This window comes from Rutidosis leptorrhynchoides, chromosome 5 (genome assembly GCF_046630445.1).
Source record: "Rutidosis leptorrhynchoides isolate AG116_Rl617_1_P2 chromosome 5, CSIRO_AGI_Rlap_v1, whole genome shotgun sequence".
In the NCBI taxonomy this organism is placed as follows: domain Eukaryota; kingdom Viridiplantae; phylum Streptophyta; class Magnoliopsida; order Asterales; family Asteraceae; genus Rutidosis; species Rutidosis leptorrhynchoides.
Genome location: NC_092337.1, coordinates 118,751,449 through 118,770,536, shown reverse-complemented (window position 1 = coordinate 118,770,536; position 19,088 = coordinate 118,751,449). Strand labels below are relative to the sequence as shown.

Below are 19,088 nucleotides of genomic sequence, written 5' to 3'. Positions count from 1 at the left end.
CACCAATGTGGGATAAACATATCTTCTACTAGCCAAAATAAACCAACACTAATCGTTTCCTGGTATTAATTCTGTAATATCTTTCCTCCATTGCACATTTCATTGTTTAATTTTTTCATATTTATACATATTATTTTTTTTCTAGGGTTTTTAATATACTTGGTGGGATATGGTTGCAATGCTAGTGGGTGACGACAGAAGTGTCAATCGGTGAATGGTAACAATCAGTTGATAATTAAGTTCGATTGCATGTGGTGCATTTATTTCCTCTTTGTATCCCCCTGTTTTGGGATTGCTTTCCGTATTCTGCAATTAGATGCGTTAGCGTAAAAAATTGTATTTGTGTTTGTGTTTTCTTAACTTTTTGCTCATGGTTGTTTTTAAAATGGAGTTAATGTAATACAAGTAAGTAAGTTATTAAAATTATTTAGTTCCATTGTTTCTTGCTATATCTTTGGGTTTGTAATTAGGTATATGAGTAACTTTGATTGCTCATGCTTAAGTAAATTTTTTAAACTTTAATACATATAATAAGTTGTTATCGATCATATGGAAATTTGTTTACATATATGGCTTTGTTTATTTTCATTTTACCTGAGTTTTGTTACAAATGAAGTAATACTTTTATAATACCGGTGTTTTAGAATTTTCATGATTTTGTTTTAATTTGTGTATACATTTCTTTGCTACACCTATTATCTACAAAGGAATCATAAGCTACCTAGCTAGCTTGCTTCTTCAATATTAGTTTTACATTTACAAGTCTTTCTAAAATATTCTCACTGTGAGTTAATCGATATCTTTTATAAAGTGGGTTCATGGGTTGGAGAAGAATGGGTGTAGGTGTGGGTATGCTAACAAAATTGTGATATTGGTTGCAGTCATTGGTGGAGCCAATGTAGATACTATGGTTAGTGGCTCAGTCTTTTGTGACAATGTAAAGATAAGATGTATTCGTCTTTAATTGCCCTTTAACTAGTAAGTGGTTCTTTATGATATACATATGTTTGCATTATAAATTAAAATTATATTATATGATGAAATTGTTCGTCTACAAGAAAGTAAACTGCAATTTAAATATTTTTCCTTCTTATTTTAGTTGCTTTAGTAGGTCAAAATTGGAGTAATAAGGGCTATGTGAGTATGTAACAAGTTAGATGATTTGCTTTTGGATTTGGGAATACATGACAAAATGAATTAATGAGTTTCATAAAGTTTCTTTTCAATAAACTATTGTGTTTTTACTTGGATAGGGTTTATGTGGTCATTTTACTAATGTGGGATTACATTTCACAGGAAAATACGGTTGTATAAATTACTATTATGAGTTTGGTATGGCTGTTGGATTTCATGCTTTCATCATTTTTAATGCATATCTAATAACATTTATGACGTGTCAATGGAACATTGTTGAATGAAGTCAGACTTTGAGTCATTTTCTCTCTCAGAAACATACATCTAAACCTTTAAATAATTGTAATAAATGCAGGTCCACGATGATTGTGGTGGGGTAACAATCCTTGGTTTTTCTGAATGACTTCGGATTGTTTCGAGGAGCATCGCTACCGTCTTTGGACATGGTACCCACTACGCGTAGTTTGGTTTCTGTCCTCAGACATGGCAATGTCTCTGTTTGTAGACGATCAAGGTATGTTTATGAAGCTACTCATAACTCCCAATAAAGACGAGTGTCGTTTTCATAAAGAAGGTTAAACAAAAATAGGCTGTGATGATGAAGATGTGGGAGTTGGGTCAAGTAATGAGAAAAATGAGTTGGTATCTTGGTGGGGCAACCTATCGGTTGCAGCCATGGCAATTCATAATACGATGCTAGATTTATACACTGAGCCTCATTTATTTTGATCTTTCTATTAATGCGGTAATTTTTTTATGTTAATATGCCTTTTTCATTTGTGTCGGTATGGTTAGTGATTAATGGTATATCCAATGTGTTTTTCTAACAAGTCGATGTATACGTCTGGTATCTTACATCCATCTTCCAGCATATGCGTAGCACACCATCTAATAGCTGCTGTAAAATATTTCTTATGCAAGAACTAAATTGTACATTCATTGTACGAGGGCTACCGTCATATATTTCGTGGCGGGATCTTAAGGTAACAATATTTCTAATGTTTTTAGTTTGTTCTATATATGTTGCCTTAAACCAAGAATGCTCACAAAATTCCTAACGCTCACATAAGGAGGTTTACATTGGTTTCTCGCAAATTAAGTTACTTATTGCTGCTAATATTTCTCTATGCATGTAATTTTGGATTCTTTTGAGTTAACTTAATATATTTATTTAGGCTGCTATTTGAGTAACAATGATATATATGTGGTGTTACAATTGTCGTTGGTGCCTCTTATAAATGTATATTTTTTTTTTGAAAAGCAGTAGAGTTTATTTTACTCAAAGCAACAATACAAAGTTTACAACTCACAAGACATTGGCTTTAATCCTATCCTCACAATGTTAACTAACGAGGCGTTGTGCTAACAAATTAAACAATGATACACTTAGGATTATGAAGCCACTCATGCCACTCAATCTTTTTAGAATTACATCTTTTCGAGATCCATTCGAATGATCTAACTTGTATTTCACATAGAGCAACCGAAGGTGTCCAAGAATTGTTGTTGAAGACCTTTTGATTTCGATTCCACCAAATGAAGTACCCGCATGTCCAAAGCATAGCTTGCCAAATCAAGCAACCAACTTCCGTCATCGCAATACTTGGGGAAGCCGTGAGCAATTCGTTGATACTTAGCGAGGAAGCCAAATTCAAACCCCACCAATCGAACACTTTAGACCAAACATCGAACGCGTGCTTACAAAATAAGATAGCGTGGTCAACCGATTCCACATCATCGTCACAAAGAGGGCAACGAATGGTGTGCAAGTCGATCCCACGCTTATCCAATTCTATAAGTGTTGGAATCCTTTTCTTTCTCGTACGCCAAACAAATACTTCTACTTTTTTTGGAACGAATTTGTTTCGAAGTGTACCCGGAAGATTTAGGCCGACACAAAGGAGTTTAGAGTCAAGCAGGCGCGATAATTCATTTGCAGTGAAATCACCACTTCCGCTTAACCTCCAAACCCAAGAATCTGGCTTATCGCTTAATCTGATGTCCGCAACCAAATCACAAAGCTCGTGAAGCTGTCCTTCCCCTCGGCCTGTTGGAATCCGAATCCAGTCCCACTGTCCGCCGCCATTTGAGATGATTCTTTTATTAACCGTCGCATTAGGGTCTCGATCAAGCCTGTAAAGTCTTTCGAACCTATTTTTGAGGTTTGCCGAGCCCACCCAGATGTCTGACCAGAATTTTGTTGCACACCCGTCGCCTAATGATTTGTTGAAAGAGTCTTTAAACGAAGCACCGTATGAATCCATGATGTCACCTGCTTTAATGATATTTGCCCAAGTAGAGTTACAAGTGATAAGGTTATTATTACGATCCAAACCGAACCCGCCCGAGGGGCCATAGATACTCGAAATAACTTTGACCCACAAAGTGGTGGGCTCGGTTAAAAACCTCCACCACCATTTGCCGATCAACGCCAAATTTTTGCTCTTTAAAGAACCCAAGTTTAATCCACCCTCCCCGTATGGTAAAAGAACCTCCTCCCATTTAACCCATGAAATTTTTGAGTCGTTCCCCGTCCCGCCCCAAAAAAAATTACGTCTCACATTCTCAAGTTTTTTGATCACGCAAGGCGGTGCACGGTAGAAAGAGAAAAAGTACAGCGGAAGACTAGTTAGCACAGATTTGACAAGAGTTAGGCGTCCACCGATCGACATCATACATGCTTTCCAATCCGAGAGTCTTTTCGAGAACTTTTCAATAATCGGTTCCCAACTACTAATTTTATTCATTTTTGATCCAATTGGTAACCCAAGATAAACGAATGGCAAATTATCAAAGTCACACCCGAATTGCTTTGCCATAGATTCGATCTCACAGATATTGACGCCCACACCAAATAATTTACTCTTTTTAAAGTTGACTTTAAGGCCCGAAGATAATTCGAAACATTTGAGGAGTTTCATCAAGTTCCGGAAATTTTGTGTACTCCAATCTCCAAAGTATATTGTGTCGTCCGCATATTGAAGATGTGAGACACAAATTTTATCACTACCAATTTCACAACCGACAAAGAGATTCGAGTTAACCGCAGCTTTAGTGAGTGCATTAAGTCCTTCGGCCGCAAGAATAAAAAGAAAAGGAGAAAGTGGGTCTCCTTGTCGCACACCTCTTTCCAACTTAAACTCACTAGTTGGGGATCCATTGACTAGAACCGAAATAGTGGCCGATTTAAGGCAAGAAAGAATCCAATGTCGCCACCGAACACCAAAACCCATAAATTCCATCACCTCTAAAAGGAATTCCCAACTCAAACAATCGAAAGCTTTCTCAAAATCCACTTTGAAAATGAGACTTTTCAAGCGTTTTCTCTTTAGAAAATCTATTGTTTCGTTTGCAATTAGGGCGCCGTCTAAAATATTCCTACCTTTAATAAAAGCGCTTTGTTCTTTACCCACAAGTTTTGGAACGACTTTACGGAGGCGATTTGAAAGCACTTTTGTGACAATTTTGTAGTAACTCCCAATCAAGCTAATCGGCCGATATTCATTTAGTGAGGTTGGATCCGACTTCTTTGGGACGAGGGTAATGAATGACACATTACAACCATTAGAAAATTTACCCTTATCCCAAAAAGAGTTGATTGCATTTAGGAGATCACTTTTGATTAAGTCCCAATATTTTTTGTAGAATTTTAGGTTGAATCCATCGGGACCCGGGGCCTTTGAACTCCCGCAATCCTTAATTGCTTCCCAGATTTCCATCTCACAAAACTTACCCTCCAATCCAGCCGCATCCTCAACCGTGAGTTGGCCCACAGTCGGCCCAACAGGCCCGATATTCGGATCTGACACAAGCTGATTGAAACAGCCTGATACACTCGGCCTGTTACTGTTTTTAACCCCGAAGATTTTTTGGAAGTGAAGCCTGACGTGGTTTTTAACCTCAATTGGATTATCGTTCCATTCATCATTAATGTTAAGGCCTCGGATGTTGCACTTGTTGTACTTTCTTTTGAGTGAGGAATGGAAGAACTTTGAGTTTTCATCACCCTCAACTATCCACCGGTTCCTAGCTTTTTGCTTCAACATATTAATCATTGTGTTTTCTTTCTCCAACCACAATTTCCTAGTCTCGAGCCATAGTTTTCTCTCGTTTTCATCAAGGGAACATGTTTCAGCCGCCTCTTCCCATACATTTATCTTCTCCTTAAGATTGTTGATTTCATTCTCAAGATTACCGAACTCCTTGTTGCTCCATTCCTTAAGTGCAAATTTCACATTTTTCAATTTATCTCGGAAAATACAATCAAGACGTCTACTAGTAACCGGTTTCCCCCACGCATCTTGAATGATGTTGTCAACACCATCCTTATGGAACCACACATTAAATACTTTAAACGGCTTAGGACCATAATCAACGATTTTGTCTCTTAAGATTAGAGGACAATGATCCGATATTCTTCGATCTAACGGAGCCACCGAGAGGTCTTTCCAAAGATCAAGGAATAAGTCGGAAACGAGAAATCTATCCAGCTTACTAAACTTAACCCCGTCGTCACTTATTCTAGTGAATTTCCTACCGTTGATAGGGATCTCAATTAGCTTGTTCCGGTTGATGAAATCATTGAATCTAGCAGCCCTTCGTCTAATGAATTCACAATTCTTTCTATCCGACTCCACCCTAACCTCATTAAAATCACCACATAACACCCACGCCGAGTTAATTCCCCACATAATACTATCTAAGGATCTCCACATTAATTTTTTACTTGTATCGTCATGAGGTCCATATATGTTCACAATTATTGACTCTTTCCCGGACCCAACCCAATTGCCACGCACCACCAAAAAGTACTCACTACACATAGTACTAGAGGCTTTAAAAGATTTTGTATCCCAAATCAATAACATCCCTCCTGAGTTCCCAACCACTTCTTTTTGTATATACCCAAAATCATTACTCCCGCAAAGTAAACCAACCCACTGATCATTAACATATTTACACCTAGTTTCTTGGAATGCCATAAAATCCGGTTTCTCATTAGTGCATAAGCTCTTTACCCACCCGAATTTCCCTTTGACCCCAAACCCACGTACATTTAAGGTAAGTATCTTCATAAAAAAGATTAATCGAACGAAAAAGGGGGATATGGCACTTACAGAGGGTTGAAGGTATTCCACCTTAACCCAATTTGTTTACCGAACTCCCTGATTTCATTCTCACTGATCGATTATAAATGAGAATCGCTGCACCTACTGGATCTTTTCGGTCTTTGCCTCGGTTTAGAACCGCAAGATTTACACTTATGGGTATCATCAAGATTGATACCCCTTCTGGCCATATCCTTCATTCTTTTTATTCTGGAAGAAGCTTTGTGATTACCAATCGCACTCCAATAGCAATTGTTACAGAATGAAATCTCTGAACCACCCTTTGAGCTTGAAGTCGAGTTTGAGTTACGAATTGAACCTGGTCGAGGTTGTCGGCAGGAATTGGGATTAGGGATACTTAGAGCTGGATCATTCGATCTGTTCGCATGACAATTATTGAGAAGGTCGTCTTGGATATCAGACGGCGTAGCCGAATTAGGGTAAGGCCCATTGCTTGTAATCTTAGGCCCAACTGAAGGTAATATTTCTGGCCCATTTTCAGCAGTATCAATCGGGTCAATGCTTGTCCCTTTTCCAGCTGTATTACCCTTTTGTTCCGTTATAGGAGCAACATTAATATCATTAATATCATTACTTAAGGATGGTCCACCTTCATAATCATTACCCTTTTCCAAATTGCCACTCATTGTTTCTGCCACCATGTCGTAATTATTGCTATTCTCATTATTGGTATTCTCAACAGATTCATTATTTCCCATGCACCCTGACTGTAGGTCTTCCACCGGAGAGTTAACCACCGGAGAGTTAAAGGTAACCGGAATATCTCCCTCACCGTCTATAAAATCATCAAACTCATCATCTTCGTCAACATCACCACCTACATCTGACGCCTTGGAGGATCTCTCATCGCCTGAAAGATCGTCTTGATTAAATGCCCCATCATCAGAATCAATGAAATCTGAACTATAGAAGGAATCTTCATCATCATCCGAATGATGATCAATGCTTGACCAGACCTTCTTTTCCTCCTTTACAGTAATAAAATAATATTTTGAACGATATAATAACTTGAGATTGCATTTGACCTTGTCAGGGGTAATAAGCTTCACAGAAACTCTCCCATGGTTAAGAGTTTGGTGTCCTTCAAGAGAACAATTATCTAGTTCAAATGGCACCCCCCATAGGTTAGCGATAGCCATGAATGTGTAGTCTGTCCAACAATGGATAGGCACACCAGTGATCCTCAACCATACCATTCTACCTTCCGGCCAAAAATCATCATCCCATAGTTGGACCTTGTGAATCCACTTCTTGAGGGGATGGTTAGTCTCGTGTACTAACTTAGAGGCTGTATCAATATCATTGAAGATGATTAATATACTAAGACCCCCCAGACTTTTAATCTGGGTATCCCCATGCCCTTCTTCAAAACAGATGTTGCTGAGATTTTTGAGTGTTTTATGGGTTTTAGCCTCACACAAGATCGCTCGTTTCAACAGGTTGCTGTTGTTATTATTATCCTTGATCAGCAGAATTTTATCTTCTTCCTGTCCCATAGCATTCTTAGCCAAGGTTGTCTTTCTTCCATCAAAACCACCATCTTCATGCATTCTTTTAGAGTTAAGGGTAGATCTAAGGTCATCTTTGTTTTTGTTGATTTTCGACCTTAGATCTTCCACCTTCTCGTTTAGCACCTCATTAAAACGACGCCCATCCTTGTACCTGTTCCCCACCGGGAACACACGCGCTTGTTGTTTATTCGCCATATTAGGGTTAGGGTTCTGTGCTCCACCAGGTTTGGGACCCCTTGTTGTAGCCTTAAATATCTTAATACCTTCATCCCCAATCTTGATGCTCTCGAGGGATTTCAGCAATCTATCCCCATCGGTTACATCTCCAAATCTGATAAACGCATATTGCTTTCCATTACGTAAAGTTTTCGATGGAATGAAGACATCTCGCACCGCACCATATGGTTTAAAGAACTTCCACAAATCAACGACAGCCCATTCGTTCGGAAAATTGAAACACATGTATGAAGTTAAACGATTTCTGCCTGAACCCTTGTTTTGTCGCCTGTAGTCACCGCTGTACTCGCCTCTATGTCTGTCCGTGCACGCCTTTTTTTCTCTCTCAACACTCTCTCCCCATTTTTCTTATAAATGTATATTACTTTGTGCTTTATCGTGTTAATGTAATTTAGTTAAACTAACTATTGTTATTTGGTGAATATCTCTGTTTTGCTCTTATATCTGCAGTCATAGGTGATGATCTTCTATTTCATTTCAACAATTTATACAATATTCTGGTGCAACACCGAAGAATGTCATCAATCGTGTAACTTCTATCTTCATCTTGAACCTGAAGGTACACATCCACCTGTTCTATTTTGAGTCGTCAATTTGGTGCTTCTATTACAGCAGGTTTATTTTTTTATCTAGCTATATTATGATTTTGGTAGTTATTTTTAGATTTTTAGGTTTTTAGGTGTTTAGATTTTGTTTTCCCTTGTAGCGCGTTTTTGTTAACTTTATACCTAAAGTAAATTTCTATGTGTCTTATCAAGGAAAAAGTACAGTTAACAATATGATCAACCTTACAAAAATTTCTGGATGAAAAGAATCAACACCTTCAGACATCATCATTTGATGCCAAAAAGGTTAGACATTTTCAATTTAATATTATTGACTTGAGTTCTTACTTTCCTAAATATTTTTGAAAACGAAGGTAAAAATTCTCCACATAATTGCTATAATATCCAGCCATACAAAAAAAGGGAATAACACTTTAACAACGCCAATATTAATCATTTGCAGGCACAAACACCATGAAATCCAAGAAGAATTTGGAATAGGGCATTAGCAGCACCAACTTTTGACACCAACATTGTTTGACAGACGAAAACCTATGGCAGCATCATCTTTTAACAAACGGAATAGATGCAGAAAAAATCAACATTTTGAATGTAATCACTGTTGGAAAAAATTAGTTGCAACTAAAACAAAATTAGCAGTTGAACTACCAAGGGATGTAATTAGTAAAAATCCACTATTTTGATACAGCATTAGGATCTTATAATTATTACGTAATTGGGTAACTCCTATGTAAAACACATTCCATTACCCTAACAGACAAACTTAAAAGTAAAAGATAGAAAACTTATCAAGAGCTAACAAACCCGACGCAAAGCTAGGAATATCCACTAGTTAAAACTATAAAGCTTATTTTTAATATATATTTTAATAAATAGTATGGAAGTTAAATTATACGGAGTAGTTACACGTTCACCAATAATAGTAAAGGTTCAAATGAATTTAGTGTTAGATGAAAAGGACTAACCATATAATAAGAATAAACAAGCGTAAGGTGTTGGTGCATTGATGGTAAGAGATATTAGGGGTTCGACTCTCATGTACTGTGAAAATATTTTTCTTGTGGTTACATGCTCATTTTATAGGCCTTGGAGGTTTCGAATGTCTATGAATTTGAGCCTCATACGAGGGGTTTTTATCACACGTGATGCCCGTATTTTTTCTTCGTGAGGGTTTTCTTCTTAAGGGGCGGTAGGACTGTATTGGTTCGTCCAGAGAAACGATCAGGTGGATGGATTTCGACATGACGTTCGGACCCCTGCCAGTGATTCTTAACCTCCATTAAAAAAGTGTAATATGAATAAATGGAAAAGTTTAATCTTTATTACATAAAGAATGCGTAAGGGACTTAACACATTTTTATTATACAATCACAGGGATTAACTAGATAATTTTCTGCTATTAAAAATACGATTAGGTATAACAGTTAATTTTGAAATCTCAGGGATCACCTTTATTTGTCAGTTTCGGCGATCATTTTCTATAGACACTAAAATAACTGAGGAGGGCGAATATGAGAATGTTAAGGTTGAATTTTAGGTTGCCAAAGTTTAAATTAACTATGTTGGAATGTAGTTTGTACTTTGTAGTCTCGAAGTTGATATTAAGGGTGTGTTTGATTTAATAGAATGTTTAAGTATTTAATAGTTCAAAATCTAATTATTCAATATTTTTAATTGATTTTATTTCCGAACGATAATTATCTGTTTGATAATCATAATGAATTTTATGAACAATGTAAAATAATGTATTAATTTTTCAACACTAATTTAAAAAAAGAAATTTTTTATTTTTTTATAAGTGTTATTATTTTATTATTATTCATATAATTTAAGAATGATATTAAAGAAAATGCAGGTCCTAAAATGGTTAAAATACTATTTCAGAATCTGTAGATTTAAAGCTGATTATTTAGCACACAGTAAACATCTATTTACATTTTGCGAAGAAATTTTTTTTAATAATAACCCTATAATAATAAATATGTATGAAGATTTTCAAAATGCAATTCTAAACACAAGTGATAATGAAACTAAAACAAAAACATAGAAATTAATAAAAGTTAGTAGCAGCGACAAAGAGGTAACTCAGATTGCATTTAAAATTTTAAATCATGGTTCAGAAAACTTCATATCTTTCTCTTTCTCTTTCTCTTTCTCTAACAACCCCCGAATTTTATATCTTGATACGACGTCCTTGTCCGTATTACTTAATTAATCTGGTAACATATGCTTTTCACTCTTCTTCATCATCCAAATTAAGCTGACTGTATTTAATTCATCCTTATATATGTAAAGAAAAAAAAAAATTCTCATTTTGTTTTTGTTATAGTGTATTTCATTTTAATAATTAATTGCTTCTGATCTCAAAAGTTGTTGAAGATCGGATCAGAAACTTTATTATGCACACCTTGAATCATCCTATATTTTTCAACAAGGTAAATATTTCATTTCATTCATCGTGATTATTTCCTTTTCTATATTTGATTCCATTTTTATTTCGGTTTCCAAATTTGTAATAATTTGATTGATTATTTATCATTTACTTTCTATAATTTTATTGTGTATATTTCCAAATAAATGGATCCAGATTTCAATTAAGTTGTTCGTTACAGAAAATAATTTTGTTCTTCTGTTTCTTTACATTCTGCTGGTTCTTGTGTAGGTATTCATCTTCTTTTATTATTAATCATTTAGAAAATAAATGTTTAAATTAATTTGTTATTTTATGATACTTCAAAGGTAACATGAGCTAGCATTAACATATTACAACTATGTTAGATTTGACTAAACATATTAGTTCAGTTATTATTTACCTTAAAATTGTGTGTTTCGATACAAGAAAATAAAGCTTTAATTGTCACCACCTGCTTCTCTTAAATCGGTAAACGAACCTTCGCTGAATCCAATATTATTATGTTAATTATCGTTAATTCATGTGTACTAGTATATATATATATATATATATATATATATATATATATATATATATATATATATATATATATATATAATATATATATATCTCATAATTGTCAACATTTTCACATGTTTCAATTCATTCATTAATCATTTTCATACATTCATTTAGCAAAACTATGTATTCATGTATATCTATTTTTTTTTTTTTTTATCTTCTATAAAATCTTGTTTACAAAACTGTATGTAGGTCTAAAAATATCAAGAACATGGCGTCATCCCATTCTCCATGTGCGGCTTGCAAGTTTTTACGGCGAAAATGCACACCGGAATGTGTGTATGCACCATACTTCCCACCCGATCAACCTCAAAAATTCGCGAATGTACACAAAGTGTTTGGTGCAAGTAACGTTGCAAAAATACTAAACGAACTCAACACAAGTCAACGTGAGGATGCCGTTAATTCATTGGCGTATGAAGCGGATGCAAGGCTACGAGATCCGGTCTATGGATGTGTTGGATTAATATCTATTCTCCAACACCGATTAAAACAAGTTCAGAACGATTTACACAATGCTAAACTAGAATTTGCTAATTATACTGGGCCCTGTGCAAGTGTACCAAATTTGAATCAAGGATTTATCCCTCAAATCAATAATTTGTCTTCATCGTCTATACAAGTTTTGCCTTATAACATGCAGCCCGTTTTAAATATGCCTTCTCAAAACCACCCACAAATAATATTTGAACCCCAACAACAACAACATCAACAACAACTAATGGCTGTTGTTAATTCAAGAGATCAACAAGAAATGTTGAGAAACTTTGAACAACATCAGCCGCCACATCAGCACCAATCGACAGGTGATTTAGTAAAGTTAAATGGTGATTTTGATGTGGTGGTAGGATCTTGTGGTGGATTTAGCTCTATGAATGGTTCAACTGTTACATCGGCGTCATTAGGTTTAGGTAATACTTATGTTAATAACATGTATGCGATTCAAGAACAGCCACAACAACTTCAAGAACAAGATCATAACCAGCCTCATATCCAACCACGTCAACTTTTGCTCGAGCAAGAAACGCAGCAACCGCCAGCAGTGAAACGACCCGCTAGTGATGAGGATCGAAGTGTTGCTCCGTCATGTTGATTTTGGTCACGATGCGTTTCGCACGCCATCTTTATAATTAGTGATCCGTCAAAGATAAAAATTTTATTCCAGGTAAACCATTATTTCCCTAGTATTTTTTTTTCTTTCTTATGTTTGCTTCGATGAGTATTGGTAAAAGAAAAGGTTATTTTGAGAGCTAATTGATTAATCACAATCTTTGTGTATTTTATGTTTTATATATGATCCACTGATCAAGTAGAATTCTATGTAATTTCTTAGGGATCTTGGACAAAGACATTATGCATACAACTATTTACTTAATTTGTATAACTTTGGGAGATAATTAATTTAAACAGGATTGTAGTTAAAAGTGAATGATAAAATGTATATATATTTTGGAATTGAATGTATAGTATTATTATTATCTTTATCTTTATGATAAGAAATGATTTTCTACAACAAGAAATGACAGGCAAATAACTCACCCAACTCAGCACATATAATATATTTGATCATCTTAGGATTTGAACCATCAACCTAGCTCATGACTGAAAGCATGATACCGCTAGGTCAATGACGAAGTGAGTGAGTTTAAATTAGTTGCTTGTTACATGAAGTATATGAATTACTTTCCACAATATATATTTAGGGCATGCTTAAATGAACAACAAGAATTTGTATTGTTGCATTGAATGGGTGATGCATGAAAAATGATATAGGCAATGGGACAATGCAAAAGAAGTAGATCAGTATTTATTACAAAAAACAAGTATACAGAAAGGGGTTAAAACTTGAAGGAATTAATGTCATGAATTTTCTTCTTTGCCTGGATGTGTCACAATCATTAATCATAACTTGTTGTACCACCTACTTTGAGTTTAACAAGCTAGTGTCTTATGTCTAAGCTTGTTGCTCATTTTTTGGGAGTTGAGGATGTAAAATTTTTGTAGCACTTCCATTAATTTGACTACATGTAAAGAAGGTTAAAGAACTCGGAACTCGTGGAGTTATCGGAGGGACAATTTTTGGGAGTTCTCGGAGAACTCGAGAGAACTCGGTTGTTGACTAACGTTGACTTTCTAATATAAATATATATTTTCGAATATATATATATATATATATATATATATATATATATATATATATATATATATATATATATATATATGTATGTATGTATTAGACTTTTGAGATAATTTTTATGATACATAATATAATATATAACTACAAACAAATGTTTACCGAGATTTGACCAAGATATTCATTTTATCAGACGTTGATCGAGATTTGACCGAAAAACTCAATTAATCGGTCGTTGACCGATTTTTTGAAACGAGAACTCGACAGCTTCCTGGAAACGACTTATCGCCGAGTTCTCTGCTGATTTTTTCAATTTTTAGAGAGAAATTAAAGTAGAGGTTGCATTTTCTTTTTTCTTTTTTTTTAAAGAAAAAAAATAAGGGTTGCATTTTTTGAAACTTTTATCCATTATTTGGAAAAATTGAAGTATTTTACTCCGTATTAAATATAACTCACTATTATAAGCCTATAAAAGTAATTTATATGGTATGTTTCTGTCTTTGTTTTAGTGCTTAGTCTTCAATACTAGACTATAGGCGGTCTAGTCTTAAACAATGTTTTATGGACATCTGCATGCAGTACTTGTATTGTAAATACACTTATGTATTATAAAAAGTTAAAGTTATAAATAGATCATATACTTTCATTTTTGTCTCAATGTAGGCTATATATCTCGAAAAATACCAATGTAGGCTATATACTTTCATAAAGTGTACTAATATGAACGGACAAAACTTATTAACCGGATAAACAACTAAGCGAAGACGTGGCATCCTATGTGGAGAATGACGTTGGTGATACATCGGAACAAAACTAAAAGTATATAGCCTACATCGGAACAAAACTGAAAGTATATAGCTGTTGAGTATTGAGTTGTCTCATCTCATCCCACATCGGCTAAGGATCCAAATATTAAGTAGTATATAATAGCTTGGGTTCCCCATCCTCTTGAGTTAACTTTTGGGGTTGAATTGGGCTCAAGTCTATTATTTCCGCATGGTATCAGAGCTAAGGAACGCACAAACCCTAGAATCCTAAAATCATACAATTCGCCTTTGATTATCTGATAATCTGTCAATTGACAGATTCATCACGATCGTTTACTACGGTTGAAGATTAATCAATCACGAAGAAATGGCAATTCCTGAAAACCAGCAAAACACCATTAACGATCCTCTTTACCTAGCGAGCTCTGATCATCCAGGTATGACATTGACTGCAACTCCGTTCAATGGCAGTAACTTTCTCGGATGGAGCAGAACAGTCAAGATGGCACTAGGAGCAAAGCTCAAGCTAGGATTCATTGATGGCAGCCTAGTTAGACCTGTTATCACTGATGAAGATCATCAAAGGTGGACAAGATGTGACTATATGGTTACATGTTGGATACTGAACTCAATGATATCAGAATTATCTGAATCATTTTTGTATGCAACGAGTGCAAGTGGCTTGTGGAAGGAACTAAGTGAAAGATATGGTCAAAGTAATGGACCATTGATCTATCAAATTAAAAGAGAATTGAGTAAAGTGAATCAAGGAAGCTTGACTGTAGTTGCTTATTACAACAAATTGAAGAGGTATTGGGATGAATTACAAAGCTTAAATGGTGTTCCTACCTGCAGTTGTGGTAAATTGAGGGAATGTACTTGTGGCATTACAGATAAGTTCCTTGAAATTGAGAATAGGTCAAAACTTATGCAGTTCTTGATGAAGTTGAATGATGAATTTGAGTCTGTTAGAAGCCAAATCTTATCAACAGATCCTTTGCCTACAATCAACAAGGCTTACTATATAGTGCAGCAAGTTGAGAAACAAAAACAGGTTACTCAACTTGATCCAAATCCTACTGCATTTTTTGCAAATCATAACAAGAATGTTAATGGCTACAAGAAGTATGTTAAGGATAACAAGGAAGACAAGAAGTGCACCTACTGTAACATGGAAGGGCACACTGCAGATGGTTGTTTTGAAAAGATAGGTTATCCTGATTGGTATAAAGGAAAGAAGGCTAAGAAACAAGTGAAATTAGCTGCTCAAGTTGGTACTGATTTTGAAGCATATATGAGCAGGGATACACCTTTCAATATGGCAAGTGAAAATGAAGTCAACTATGAAAGGGCAGATTTAGATCAAAGGTTGGTGAATGCTGTTTGTCAAGAAATGATGAAAATGTTCAAAGGCAAAAATGTAGCTGATGTGGCTAGTACATCAAAGCCCTATGCAGGTATATCATTCCACTGCTCAGTTAAAATCTTGACTGATAAATATAGTGGTTATGATTATAAGTCTGATTGGATAGTTGACACTGGTGCATCAGATCACATGTCTCATAATGTTCATTTATTTCAGTCCATTAGAAGACTAACTAGACCTATTAGGGTTAAATTACCTGATGGTAACAGAAAATGGGTCAATCAAGTAGGCAGCATACAGATAACACCCAACCTGACACTCACAGAAGTCTTCTATATACCCGAGTTTCATATAAACTTGCTATCTGTAGGAAAATTATTAAAAACCAAATTCCTCATTGCCATATTTTTTCCTACTTGGTTTCTATTCCATGACCCTTCAATTAAGCAAGTGATTGCAGCTGGAGAAGGGTGTACCCTTCAATTTGTGGGGCCCTTACAAAACTCCAGCTTTAAATGGTGCACACTACTTCCTCACCATTGTAGATGATCACACTAGGTGCACATGGACACATCTGTTACATACTAAAGATACTGTTAGTATGATTTTGGCATATTTCTTTAAATATGTTAATACTCATTTCAACACCAAACCCAAGTATGTTAGGTCAGACAATGGAACTGAAATAATGAACAAGACATGTATGGATCTTTTTAAATCAAATGGTATTATTCACCAAAAATCAATGGTGTATACTCCTCAACAAAATGGTAGAGTTGAAAGAAAACACAGGCATCTATTAGAGACTGCAAGGGCATTAAAGATACATGCTAATCTTCCAAACAAGTTTTGGGGAGATTGTATTCTTAGTGCCACTTATCTTATCAACCGAATGCCTATGAAGATTTTAAAGTGGAAATCACCATATGAGATTCTGCATAAAAGTGTTCCAAGTTATGCTCATTTAAGAATAATTGGTTGCTTGTGTTATGCAAATGTACCAAAACCTTTGCAAGACAAGTTTGAGTCCAGGGGTATAAGGTGTGTTTTTATAGGGTATCCTCCAGATCAAAAGGGATATAAGGTGTATGATTTGCAGACACATCAAACTTTTTGCAGCAGAGATGTTGTATTCAAAGAAGACAGATTTCCATACAAAGAGTCAAAGTCAAACGTTGACCCTGCAAATACAAATCTGCCAATGCCTGTTTTTGCTGAAGATGAAAAGTCAAATGAAGATGCAACACCAGCTATAGCAGCTGAGTTCATAGAACCCACAATGCCACAAAACAACAATATTCAAGATATACCATTGAGGAGATCAACTAGGACCCACAAACCATCTATATGGTTAAAGGATTTTGTTCACACCACTAATAGTGTAAATACTGTTAGTTCAAAAGTACCTCATCCTTTATTTCATCATGATCATTTCAAGGAGTATCCAGACGACTATACCATTTCATTGTTTCATGTCTTAACAACACGTGAACCAAGTTCTTATTCAGAAGCTGTTAAACATCCTGGTTGGGAAGAAGCAATGGCTAAAGAATTGAATGCCTTAGAAGAAAATGAAACCTGGGAATTAACAGATTTGCCTTCTACACACAAAGCCATTACTTCAAAATGGGTTTATAAGATCAAATATAAACCAAATGGGGATGTAGAAAGATTGAAGGCAAGATTGGTGGTAAGAGGTTTTAATCAAAAGGAGGGAATTGATTACAAACATACTTTTTCACCTGTGGCAAAAGCAGCTACAGTAAGAATTGTGATTTCTATAGCCACTGCAAAAGAATGGCCCTTGCATCAACTTGATGTTAATAATGCATTCTTACATGGCTATGTGGATGAATAAATTTATATGAAACCACCAGAAGGATACAAGAAAGCTGTGTCAGGGCAAGTTTGCAGATTAAAAAAGTCAATCTATGGGCTGAAACAAGCTTCAAGACAATGGAATCATGAATTGACAAAGTTTTTGGTACAGCTAGGATTTATACAGTCCAAGCATGATTACTCATTGTTTGTTAAAAACAATAATGGCATATTCACAATTGCATTGGTGTATGTGGATGACATTTTGGTGACCGGCAATTCTACAGTTGACATTCAAGAAGTCAAACAAGCACTTGATGACAAATTCACTATTAAGGATCTTGGGCTAGCTAGATACTTCCTTGGTATTGAACTGTGCAGAACTGACAAAGGCACATTTCTACACCAAAGAAAATACATACTAGATCTTCTAACAGATGCTGGTCTAACTGCAAGTAAACCTACATTAACACCATTGCCTCAATATCTGAAATTATCATTAAACAAGGGTGTACCATTGAAGGAACCAGATAAGTATAGAAGATTAGTGGGCAAGCTTCTTTATTTGTCCATGACAAGACCAGATATATCCTATGCAGTTCAGCACTTGAGTCAATTCATTTCAGATCCAAAAGATTTACACATGCAGGCAGCTACATACCTTTTGAGATATTTGAAAGGTTCAGTCTCAAAAGGTTTATTTTATCCAGTTCAACCTCAGTTTAAAATTGCAGGGTTCTCAGATGCAGATTGGGCATCTTGCCTCATGACAAGAAAATCATTGACTGGATATTGTGTTTTTCTAGGGCATGCATTAGTTTCTTGGAAGACAAAGAAACAAGTTACAGTTTCTAGATCAAGCACAGAAGCAGAATATAGAAGTATGGCTGCAACCACTTGTGAACTGGTTTGGATGGCTTATTTACTAAAGGATCTGCATATAGATGTTAAAATACCTATAACACTATTCTGTGACAACAAAGCAGCTCAGCAGATTGCAGCAAATCCTTGTTATCATGAGAGAACAAAGCATCTAGACATTGATAGTCATTTCATTCGAGATAAAGTGCAAGATGGGTTTGTGCAAACTGCATATATTCCAACGAATCTACAGTTAGCAGACATAATGACCAAGGCTTTGGGTCAGAATCAACACCATTACTTGTCAACCACGTTGGGTTTTCAGGATCTTCCAACTTGAGGGGAGGATAATGGTTAATACAAGTTTATGTCGTTCGTGATAAAGTGTAGAAGTGCAGGGACTAAAGTTGACAAAATGACAACTTGTTCCAACTGCTTATAACAAACCTTCTCGCTAATGTGACGTTTGAACTAGATTAGCATTAGTCGGTTAGGTTAGTTAATAGCTAAAATTGAAGCTATATAAACTGTTGTATCTTGATCAATTAGAATTTAATGAAATCAATTTACACAAAACATTTCCGTTTCTCA

At 35.4% G+C, this 19,088-nt stretch overlaps 2 protein-coding genes and 1 long non-coding RNA gene across 6 annotated transcripts; all 3 read left to right on the top strand.

The window, feature by feature from the left end:
• Nucleotides 1-48: 48 nt before the first annotated feature.
• On the top strand, nt 49-9,291 carry LOC139847790 (uncharacterized). Of its 4 annotated transcripts, XR_011759680.1 has the most exons (7): nt 49-62; nt 146-217; nt 882-978; nt 1,490-2,374; nt 8,462-8,570; nt 8,770-8,862; nt 9,020-9,291. It is a non-coding gene; the product is annotated as an uncharacterized lncRNA (long non-coding RNA). The 4 variants fall into 4 exon arrangements; XR_011759681.1 differs by lacking the exon at nt 49-62 and having other exon boundaries at nt 139-217; nt 1,490-2,117; XR_011759679.1 differs by lacking the exon at nt 49-62 and having other exon boundaries at nt 139-217.
• Nucleotides 9,292-11,762: 2,471 nt separating this feature from the next.
• Nucleotides 11,763-12,762, top strand: LOC139847664 (LOB domain-containing protein 10-like). The gene has a single exon (XM_071837390.1). The coding sequence runs from the start codon at nt 11,763-11,765 to the stop codon at nt 12,642-12,644; it is 882 nt and encodes a 293-aa protein (XP_071693491.1). The 3' UTR covers nt 12,645-12,762.
• Nucleotides 12,763-17,682: 4,920 nt separating this feature from the next.
• On the top strand, nt 17,683-18,837 carry LOC139848974 (uncharacterized mitochondrial protein AtMg00810-like). Its single transcript, XM_071838652.1, has one exon. The coding sequence runs from the start codon at nt 17,683-17,685 to the stop codon at nt 18,835-18,837; it is 1,155 nt and encodes a 384-aa protein (XP_071694753.1).
• The last annotated feature ends 251 nt before the right edge of the window (nt 18,838-19,088 follow it).

Coding starts and splice junctions, on each gene's coding strand:
- LOC139847664 (XM_071837390.1), top strand. CDS start 11,763: ATGGCGTCATCCCATTCTCCATGTGCGGCTTGCAAGTTTTTACGGCGA.
- LOC139848974 (XM_071838652.1), top strand. CDS start 17,683: ATGAAACCACCAGAAGGATACAAGAAAGCTGTGTCAGGGCAAGTTTGC.